Source organism: Salmo salar, chromosome ssa11, assembly GCF_905237065.1.
Source record: "Salmo salar chromosome ssa11, Ssal_v3.1, whole genome shotgun sequence".
NCBI classification, from domain to species: domain Eukaryota; kingdom Metazoa; phylum Chordata; class Actinopteri; order Salmoniformes; family Salmonidae; genus Salmo; species Salmo salar.
The window spans coordinates 14972901-14984105 of NC_059452.1; the positions used below are offsets into that span (position 1 = coordinate 14972901).

The window sequence follows — 11205 nt, forward strand, 5'->3', positions numbered from 1 at the left end:
CCACAAAGATGGCAGCGTTACAGTCTGCATCCAGATGAGCACCAACAGATCTTGCTGACAAACAAAACAGAGAACATGTTTGATGAGGCCTGCAACTTCTAAACAACATGAGAAGAGCAACATTATGCGGTCAAAAAAGGAAAATCAGGCGTGTGGGTGAGACATAGACCTTAGATTGAAACAGTTGCAGCCAATGTGGAAATGCGTGGAGATTGGTTGGCCACGTGTAACGGCTAAGGAGGCTCGCGAGACACTTTCTGTTTCCTGTGAGCCACGGAGAACCCATGTGACAAGAGATGCCACATCTTCTAGCAGTATCCTGTCAACAGTCTGAACCACATCTATAAGCACCACAGAGCTCTTAGTAAGACCAGTGGGAGAATATCTGGATTTTAGTGCCTTAAAATTGGCTCGTGGAATGGAAAGTTTCAGGGACAAGAAGGCTGAGATAGAAAATAATATTTACAGATGACACAACTGAGGAGGACGGTTTCCTGTTAAAACACTTACATGATACTAATAGGCCTACGTGTGGGGGACAATGTCCTCAGTTCATTTACCAAGTCATAGGCCTACTACACTTGAAGCTTCAAATACAAACCAACTTTTCATTTAAACTACCATTTACACTTACTTTGTCCTGTGGCACAGCATCCTACCATTATATAGGCAAAGAACGGAGTATGAACAATGGTGTGCACTCTATCTAAAACCTAAAAGCATTCTTCGGCTGTCCCCCTAGGATAACCCTTTGAAGAACCCTTTTTGGTTCCAGGTAGAACCGCTTTGACTCCCATGTACAAACCTTTCCACAGAGTTTTACATGGAACTCAAAAGGGTTCTACCTGGAACCAAAAAGGGTTATGCTATGGGGACAGCCAAAGAACCCTTTTATATATATATATGTGTGTGTGTGTGTGTGTGTGTTTGTGTGTTTTAACAGGAAAAGGTCCCATCTAAAACCTAATGTAGAAAGGAAACCAGGCCTGTGTCTGCTAAATAAACACCAGATGAATCAGGAGAACTCACTGGAGTCTATCTGAACTGGGGAAAACAGGACAAACAGAGAAATAAGTATAGCCTATCTTCATTGGGCCACCGTGCAAAAGAGGGAAGTCAAATACTTAACCCATAATAATCCTATTCATACAGAAGTGATTGCAATTTCAGATTATGTGATGTTTATCTGATCTATCAATGTCATTCTGTCAGTTTTCTGTACGTTCATGTTTTTATTGTAGCCTACCCCTGCCTGAAATTACATGAAAAAAAATTCCTAAAAAGTAGACAATAAATAATAGCATGACACGCAAATTGAATATGTAGCAAAATAACATAATATCAATAATTTAGACCTATTGAGCAGTAAAATTGAATTCTGTCTTAATTCAATTCACAATGGAAACACTGACAATTTACCTGCTAACAAGAACGTCGGCAAAAGGAAGCAGTAGAGCAGTCCACATACCACCTGAAGCTCCATGAGGTCGCGTCCCAAATGCACTGCTTAACTCCAGTCTACAGCCCCGCTGACATTCCTCGACGGAACGTTACATTCCACCCAAACAATTTTAATAAACTCAGTCCGCAATAACTGTTCATGGTTTTAAAACAGTCTTTTGAACCGAGAAAATAAAGCGGTGCGGTCATTCCACTAGGCAGACAAATGACTTCCAAAAGTAAACTTTTTCAAGTTTCCAGAGTGATGGACTAATGAAATCTATTGCGGTTCTTGTTCTGTAAATCCACAAGACATCTTCACCTCCTCACAATGCGGGGATATAAAATGTAATCTCACGAAATTGTAAACAAAACGAACTACCAGCTCTCCCGTATTGAAACAACTCTCCTCTCTTGCCGCCCCTTGGACTGAATATTCCCTGTAAAGCAATATCTTCCTGGAAAAAGTGATTCACCAGTAGGCCTACTGCAACAGATGAACTGTTCTTTCAGTCGCTGTAAATCCAATTCACTCTCACTGGGTTGGCACTTCCTCTGAATTTTTTCTCTCTCTTCATAACCTAACTAACAATTTTAATGTGTGTTTTCGAAAGCAACCTGTCCACGTGGAAGACTATCCCACAAGCATACCCAATTAATGTACGGTCATTTCGAAAGAAACGAATTCATTGTCAAACTATTCAGCTATTCTATATCATAGTTAACGCATGTTTGAACATCTCTCAATGACAGCACCATCGCCTGCGATTTTCCTACTTGAGCACATCGTCGTTTTGCGTTGACACATGACACTTACAAACTTTAGCCTATGGCAGGAAATTATAGGTGAAATATTGCTATGTGACACTCCTACCCTACCTTAACTGCGTAGTAAAACCAGTAGCCTATGAATTTTGAGATTATACACATAAAACTCGTACTCGGTAATCTTTTGAAGAAGTTTCAAACTACTGTAACCTGCTTGAAATTGATTCTACAATCTTCTAAATAAATATTGTCTGGTAAATCATTAGCGTCATCTAGCGGTACACCAAGCCCAACTCATCACTCTCACACTCACATCAAGAAAACCCTCTTCAAATAATTTCCATAAAAAAAGAGGAAGCAGTCAGATAATCACACTACTTAACTCATAGACATCCAGAATGCATGACCTACAATAATCTCAAATGTACATGGCCAGATAGGAAACCATCACCAACTCAAACTCAAAATATAGAAATAACATAGCATTGACCTACCGTACAATAAAAAGTACACATTTTCACTGCATGCAGATACAAATTATACACGAGGGAAACTAGTAAAAAGAAGAAAAAAGCAACCACCTTTGCACATGAGAACACAGAATCCTACTCATTACTTCACGTTGCCTTCGGCCAGAACGGAGCAACTGGCTCACGCGGTAATGTCTAGATGCGATACAGCTTTTGTCAAATTGATGTAAAAATAAAAATAAATGTTTTTGCATTTTAGCTAACCCTAACTATTTTCCTAACCTTAACCTAAATCTCCTAACCTACTTTAATGCTCCTAACATGCTGCGTAAATGATCCTAAACCTGCTACGAAAAGTCCATTTTGACAAAAGCAGTATCTCTTCTAGACATAAACGGCTCTAATCAAATGCAATCAACGCTAATCAGGAATAAAATCCCATCAATCACACAATCGTTTCTAAACTACCTACCGCACTGTCTTTGACACAGCCTTATCAACAACTGATTCGTTCAAAAGAGTTGATACACTGGCCAATCACTAAACACATCTATTTGAAACGCGGCGGGAGGAGGCTTGGGAAGGTCACGTGTCCATTTCGCGCGAAAGCGTGTTGACGTTCCGGTCATATAGACTTTGATCAGGTCTGCATATATACCTCGGTGGCTCAAGCTGCTGAGTTGGACTTTATTTATAGTTTGGTCATTCGTCTTTCCTGACCAGAAGAGAATTGTGTGGTTCTAGATTGGCATCATTATGGCTCAGGCGCGGGTCACCGATTTTTACGTCCAGAGAAAGAAAGATGCTGGTGGGGCTGCGCATGGTGATGGCAATACAACCCAAGTTGTGGACACTGTAACAAGTCATCCCAGCACAAGATCAACTCGGTCGAAAAGCAAGAATGCGGCATCTACAACAACGGTTATGATAAAGACTTCAAAATCCACATGTTCTGAAAACAGTGTACAAGAGGAGTTTTGGAGGGTTATTGACGAGGCGACTTCGGTCGATAAGGTGGAGAGAGTGTCTGCTGTGCTGGCGAGGACCGACTCGGAAAAACAAACACTTTTCCCCAGCCCTCGAACTCCCAAGAGGACCTCTGCAGATGCTGAGTTCGATATTGGATCAACTGTATTTACAACCACTGCTGACCATATCATCGCAAAGAAGCGTCTTCGGATCGGGGCAAAAAAACATTCTATCGCTGCAGGGACAAGTCCTGGGCGGTTTAAAGTTGTACCGAAGTCTGTCAGGAAGAAATTGATTCTCTTCAAAGACGACGAAAAGGTAATGTTGGCTTAATAATGGCGTATTTTCGTAGGCCGCCATGGGGTCATTTTAATGTTTATATTTTTATAAACTGCGTAAATTAAGGTGGTGTGTGTGTGTGTGTGTGTGTGTGGTAAACACAGGCTTAGATCTCATAACTACGTGTTGTTCTAAGACAATCTTCATCAAAATAACGTCACTTTTAGGTAGGCTAATCAAAACAAGTACAACGGCTTAATAAAGGTCATGTTAACTGACTGATATTATAGTCATAAGCTAGACACAACAGACCTCACAACAATTCATTTTTATTTTCCTAGTTTGGCTACTAGTAGCTAAATAATTTGAAAACATTGAAGGGGGCTGAATATTTACAACTTAACCTTTTTTTTTTTTTTAGGAAACCCACCCTCTGGTTAAAGATGTCCCGCAGGTACCCTATTCACTACCTGTTGATATAGAATCAAAGAATTTAGTCAATCGCAGTGCCAACCATTCTCCAACGGGCAAACCACATGTTCAGGGCAGCTCAAACCCAAAAGAGGGGCACAAGGTACAGTATTGTTAGTGGCTTATGCTTTCACCTCTGCTCTTCGCTGTTATGTCTACACACCTGGCCAAAATTCAATTCTATGGGAGAATGTGTCATTTTATCCTCTCAATTTACTCCTTAGTCATACCATAATGGACAGCATCCTCACATGTTTCAATGACACTGATTTTTAATATATATAGTTTTTTAAATGTTTCTTTCTGCTACATCAGACTTTCACCACAGAGGATGCTGCGGCACTCAAGTTCCGACTTCAGAAGATCAAGGACCAGACACGGGAAGCTGAGAACCTGCCCTCTACGGCCCCAGAGTCTACTGCCCCAGACCTGAAGACAAAGCTAGCCCGTGTCAAAGAGCTTGCTGCTAAGGCACAACACCGGAAGGAGGAGAGGTTGGCAGAGGCCAGATCTACTGAGGAAAATAATCAGCCGCAAAACCGAGGATGGGTGAGGATGAAACAATTATTTCAATTATCGACAACCTTCAATTCAGCCAGGGTGGGTGAAGCTCAAAATAGTGACATTTAATGCAAATGTTTCTGCCACCTTTTTTAGGGGTCTTTGTTGGGAAACAGTGTTATTTGAAAAGAGGCTGCTGTAGTGGCTTTGACTATAACTCATCCTTTGTCCTGATCTGTAATATGCTCTTTTTCAGAGATAAGCTCCCAGCCTATCAGCGGTACCATACTCTTGCCCAGGATGCTCCCCCTGGCCTCACCCTGCCCTTCAAGTACAAACTGCTTGCTGGAATGTTCCGTAGCATGGACACCATAGTGGGAATGCTTTTCAACCGCTCAGAGACTGTTACCTTTGCCAAAGTGAAGCAGGGTGTCCAGGACATGATGCACAAGTATGGAGCAAACTACAGTTGTCTAATTGGGTAATTAGTAGAAATCCATGGGAAGGAGCAGCAGAAATATTCATTACTTTTTATTTCACAGGCGTTTTGAAGAGACCCATGTGGGCCAGATTAAGACGGTCTATCCTACTGCCTACCATTTCCGCCAGGAGAGAAACATTCCTACCTTCAGTGTTACAGTGAAGAAGACTAGCTACCAGCTCACAGTGGAGCCTGTCATTGAAGCTGGTGAGGGGATGGTCTCATGATGCTTTGTATTCTTTCAACACAGATGAGTGTATTTTAAATAACTGCTGATCTGAGTGTCTCTCTTAATGTCTGTTTTTGTTCCTCAGATAAGAGCAAGGCAGTGCTGGCTGCTTCCCGCCTGTTAGAGAGGCGAAGTATCTTCCATCAAAACCTTGTCAGCATTGTGAAAGGGCATCACAAGGTAGGCACCATTTATAAGATAATATTTTGTAACTGTATACTTTGAGTTGACCTGACTTGGTAACCAATCTGTATCTGTTGTCTTTAGGCGTTCCTTGCCAAGTTGAATCCTCCTATTAGAGTCCCAGATGACAAGCTTACCCGCTGGCACCCTCGCTTCAATGTGGATGAGGTGCCCAATGTCCTGCCCGGTGAGCTGCCCCAGCCCCCACAGGGAGCTGAGAAGCTAACCACTGCCCAGGAGGTTCTGGACAAGGCCCGCTCCATGATGACCCCTAAGGTAGTTACTGACCTGTCTGTCTTAAATTCTGCTCTACACATCCAACCCTTAACACACACACAGTCAATGCTGCTGTTTTATCTATATAACATCATCTGTGTGATGAAGACACTATCCACTTTATACTTGTAAAAAGTCATACTGGACATGGCACATTCATCATTTATATTGTGTACTTCCATTTTATTGCACTGTTGCAGGAGCTTGCAAGTAAGCATTTCACTGCATATATTATACTTGCTGTAGACTCTGTACGTGCTGAATAAACCTTGATTTGATTGGGCTTTAGTTTGATGGGCATTCATTTCAATAGCTTTGTTTGGTATTCATTTTGCTTTTTCTAGATGGAGAAAGCGCTGGTCAACGTGGTTCTGAAGACCGCAGAGATGGTCTGTGTAAAAGAGCAAGGGCCTGTTCCACAAACTCCCGTAGCTCCTGCTGAAACTCACAGTGCCCTCAAAGGGGTGTCTCAGTCCCTGCTGGAGAGGGTAGGTCACCCTGCTGTTTGACTTAGGACACAAATGTGTGTATGTAGTACAGTGTGCCCTATGCAGTGAGAACTGGGACTGACCCCTCTCTTTTGTTGTAGATCCGAGCAAAGGAGGCTCAGAAGCTCCAAGCTGCCATGACCCGGAACCCTCAGCAGGAGGAGCGCCTTGTGATGATGTCACGGCTGGGGGAGCTGTCTCGGATCCTGCGTAACGTCTTTGTGGCAGAGATGAAACCCGCACTGATCATGGAGGTGGCCTGTAACCGGATGATCTCTAGTTACCGCTCTGCCATGAACACAGGTGAGTCATCTGAAGAAATGCCTGATATGAAATCCTAGATTTTTAACTTTTAAAAACAGCCATTTCAGTGCATTCGTTTAAACATTGACTTTTTTGTTTAGGTGATATGGAGCTACACCTTCGCCTGCTGGCAGAACTGACTCCTGAATGGCTTACCATTCACACAATTAGAAAGGACTTTTATCTCAAGTTGAACAAGACCATGGACCTGAATGTGGTACTGGAGAAGCTGAAGCAGAAGACCAAAGAGGAAGAAAGGCTTTGAAGGTTAAAAGCTTCCCTGTGGCTCAGTTGGTAGAGCATGGTGTTTGCAACGCCAGGGTTGTGGGTTCGATTCCCACAGGGGGCCAGTACCAAAAAATTAATGACATGTATGCATTCACTACAGTAAGTCGCTCTGGATAAGAGCACCTGCTAAATGACTAAAATGTTTAAAAAAAGCTATGATTTTTCAATGTGTAATTTGAATAGAGACATATTGGCCGTTGTGTGTGTGCATATATATTTATATATATTTGCAATTTGTGACTTCAAGTCTTTGATTATTGTACAATGCATGGCTGGTTTTTAAAGCAAGTAAAATAACTTGTATCAATTCAATAACCATGTAATTTTTGTATAGATTTACACTGTGCAATGATTTTGTCAATTCTAACACTGACTCATTGTGGGTGGTTTTACAGTTGAGGGAGACTTTCTGGTTGATTAGGTAGTATGACACCGTTGTCTTCTGTAATAAAACCTTTCTAGTTACCCTTGTCAAACTGCCTTTTTTGCTTGCACAGATTCCCATCAAGCAGGTTCTTATTCTATAGTGCACATGTTTCTCCAATGTGAACAGTTCATTTTTATTCTGCAGAAGTTTGAAACAATTAATCAGTCATGGTGAAACAAGTATACTGACAAAATGACTAGCAATTGCACCAGTACACAACAGAAGGCATCTTTAGTCATTGATTCTTATTGCATATAAATGAGGGCTAGCACAACTAATTAACAGCACATTGATGGGTACACACAGATGGTCTATATTGACAAGAAAGCTGTGACTGATCAAACAATAAATGCCAATAAGGCAGATATGCGTGCAAAATGTACGTTTTTCTCAAAGTTGTCAGTGACACATTTAGATCATTTTACCAGTTAAATTGGCTGAGAACACATTCTCATGTACAGCACCGACCTAGAGGGGGATGAATGAGCCAATTGGAAGCTGGGGATGATTTGGTGACCATGGTGTGAAGGCCAGATTGGGAATTTAGCCAGGCCACCAGGGTTAACACCCAACTAACGATAAGTGCCATGTGCTCTTTAGTGACCAGAGTCAGGACACCTGTTTAACGTCCCACACGAAAGACTGCACCCTACATTGCCCTGGGGCATTGGGATATTTTTTAAGACCAGAGGAAAAAGTGCCTCCTACTGGCCCTCCAACACCACTTCCAGCAGCACCTGGTCACCCATTCAGGGACAACCCTGCATAGCTTCAGAGGCAAGCCAGCCAGCTGGCACTTCCTTTTGGGCTTTTTTTTTATTTATTTCTCTCATCTACACCTCGTTGAGGGTCAGTATTTTGAACCAATGTAAGAATAAAGTGGCTTTTCAATTGCACATTGTTATCAAAAAAGCCTCACATAATTTGACAAGAGTTCCATACAAAAAAGGGTTCATCTCACGTGGACCGGTTTTGGGAAGAGAGAATCCTCTCGCTTCACCTCTCTCTATGGTACTCTTCCTGCTTTCGCCAGTCCACCCATTATGCCATCATTGACTTGAATGGGGACGCCCATTCTATTCATATGACCGCACGTGGATGAGGAGAAAAATGTGTGTAAAAATATTTTTGTTGTTGCTGCTATTCCAACAGTTATTACAGTGACCGTGGTCATTTGGCTGGCCAAATAGTCTTCCAAAATTCCATAACCGTCACAGACGTACTATGTATACTTATAAAATGAATGCCATTTGCTTTATAGTGCGTCTCCATCACAATTCATTACAGTTGGGTAGGAACTGTAAGACAGTAAACTGCATCAAAGTAGTGTGTTCTAAACCATACTGAATGGAACACTTGGAATTGTTTTGACCTCAATACTGCACCAGGGAGAAGAGGGTATTTGGCTTCAGCTTTTCAACCCCGTTGAGCTCTTTGAGCTCAATGACCACCATGCAGCCCATAACCTCCGCATTCTGTTTCTTCATGAGCTCACAGGCAGCATACATGGTTCCTGAAAAACAGTAGAGAAAGTTAGGTAGAGTACTACTGAGTAATATGGAGGCATTGTCATCGACACTGGTCTCAAAACAAAAACGGTAATGCCAATGAAACACAGTTCCCTTAAATCAACATATATTTTTATCTGTCATACTGTCCACTTATTTGTACAAAATACACCCCATGAACAGTGAAATGCCTCACCTCCAGTGGCTAGTAGATCATCAATGAGAAGCACTTTCTCTCCTGGAGCCACTGCATCCTCCTGGACCTCAACTGCGGCCTGATGAAGGAATATTCATTGAAAAGGAACATTATAAACAAATAGCAGGTTCCAATACATAATATGTACTTTTCAGAGGCTTGGAGCTGTGATATGAATGAACAAAAAGGTGTAGGAGGTAATACAGCGGTCATCACCAGCCAATTTCACCTCTCCATACTCCAGTTTGTATGCCACAGACACTGTAGGCCCTGGGAGCTTTCCCTTCTTCCGGACCAGCACAAATCCCACTCCTAACCTCTGGGCTAGAAGGGGTCCGAAGAGAAATCCCCGGGCATCCAGACCTACAGGACATAGATCACGCTGTTAGAACACAGTGACAGCTGCAACCTTCAATGAGCTCAGAATTGCCTAATTCCCAGACAGCACGAGAACTGGGGAGCTGCATGGTGTCCTCAGTGACACATGCGCCAGTCCCATTACTTCTCATGTTAATGTTCCTCAGGAGTTGCATTTGACAGTGACTGCTTTTACACAGGCCGCCCAATTCTGATATTTTATCCACCAATTGGTCTTAATCACGTCAGATCTTTCTCAGAGCTGATCTGATTGGCCAAAAGACCAAATTGGGCTGCCTGTCTAAACGCAGCCATGGGGATGACTCACCGACAATCAGTTCTACTTGGGGATGAGTCTGCCTCACATGTTCCTCAAAAAGATCGATGACTGCGGTTAATGCACCCGGGTCTTTGAGAATTGGACAGATGTCTCTGTGTGACACACAAAAACATCATTCACATTAGCTGTTGAAATAAATATTCTAAACTAGCCATCTCGTAAAATGTATCTTCTATCGAGCATTTCAACATAGCTAGCTAGCTACTACAAAATAGTATTACACGCATGCACGTTATTTAGAACAGAACGCTAGCATTGCAAAGATGGCTAGCTATCTAACTCGCCACATGACTGTAACGCTAGCTAGCGAGGTGTATCGCGATAATCTATCATTCACTACCTACCTGAAAAGTATTCCTTTGCTTGGGAAATCAGGAAAATGTTTTATGCTTTTGGTGACCAGATCTAATTTAGCTTCTCTCGTGTGGAGTGCCATGGTTAACTTCCTGTGGGATCGTCTGTGTGGACGTAGACTTTGAGGCAAAAGGTCAGATGCCTGGTAGTCATGCGACAAAATCCGGGTCGTCACTAGTTACCACAGCCACAAACTCAGCCTATTTGTACAATGTATCTTCTTAAAATCAGACGTTGAACCTAACTACACTGCTGACCGTATGGCTAACCTTCAATTAAAAGCAAATTGTAGATATGCGATCTAGTGGAAACCCCAAACCCGTTTTGTTCGTTGACTTCGAGACATCGATTGGGTATTCACTAGATTCCCCAGCTACAAAGTCAGAATAAACTGCCATTATCGTAAAAATGTATGACAACAAAAATGAGCTTTTTGGTCGTCATGTAAGGTTAGGGTTAGACATACGGTTAGCAGTGTGGTTAAGGTTAGGTTTAAAAATAAAAAATCTATATATATATATATATATATACACACACTGTAAAAATAGGCGGGATTTAGCTATAATATAATTGTCATCAATAATAATTATATTAATATTCCTCTCATAATAGTGAGAGGAATGCCGAGGCGTCCCCCAAGTAGGTGCTTCACAGGGTGGAAGAGAATTCCAGTGGCTATAAAACTCGGGCTGGTTCAGACTTGCCCTGTACAAGATCATCAGCAGACTTCATCACCATCGTCTGACCAGTTCCCTCCGCTCAAGCCACGAACTGACCCTCTCCATCTGCAAAGACTTGACCTCTATTGGTTGATCTGTCATAATATATTGCTTGTTTATTTGTTTGTTTTTTGTTTACGAAGCAATTTCTATTATAA

General features: G+C 42.1%; 3 protein-coding genes across 5 annotated transcripts in view; 1 reads left to right on the forward strand and 2 right to left on the reverse strand.

The window, feature by feature from the left end:
• LOC106562059 (piezo-type mechanosensitive ion channel component 1) overlaps window positions 1-2868 on the reverse strand; it is a 76211-nt gene extending 73343 nt beyond the window's left edge. Inside the window, exon 1 of one of the 3 annotated variants that reach the window (XM_045689069.1) lies at window positions 2790-2868. In XM_045689069.1, coding sequence (XP_045545025.1) covers window positions 2790-2799 — 10 coding nt within the window. In that variant the 5' untranslated portion in view covers window positions 2800-2868. Of the gene's footprint in view, window positions 1-1419; window positions 2267-2789 lie in introns of those variants that run through there. The other 2 variants (XM_045689067.1, XM_045689068.1) reach the window with 2 other exon arrangements.
• A 566-nt stretch (window positions 2869-3434) lies between these two features.
• Window positions 3435-7611, forward strand: LOC106562060 (DNA replication factor Cdt1-like). Its single transcript, XM_045690351.1, has 9 exons — window positions 3435-3533; window positions 4843-4946; window positions 5155-5349; window positions 5441-5586; window positions 5694-5788; window positions 5876-6067; window positions 6412-6555; window positions 6657-6858; window positions 6960-7611. The coding sequence occupies exons 1-9, from the start codon at window positions 3435-3437 to the stop codon at window positions 7121-7123; spliced, it is 1341 nt and encodes a 446-aa protein (XP_045546307.1). The 3' UTR covers window positions 7124-7611.
• A 48-nt stretch (window positions 7612-7659) lies between these two features.
• On the reverse strand, window positions 7660-10596 carry aprt (adenine phosphoribosyltransferase). The gene is made up of 5 exons (XM_014126611.2): window positions 10319-10596; window positions 9963-10066; window positions 9507-9640; window positions 9278-9356; window positions 7660-9086 (listed from the first exon to the last, which is right to left on the reverse strand). Exons 1-5 carry the CDS (start codon window positions 10408-10410, stop codon window positions 8947-8949), a joined length of 549 nt encoding a protein of 182 aa, XP_013982086.1. The 5' UTR covers window positions 10411-10596; the 3' UTR covers window positions 7660-8946.
• Between the last annotated feature and the right edge of the window lie 609 nt (window positions 10597-11205).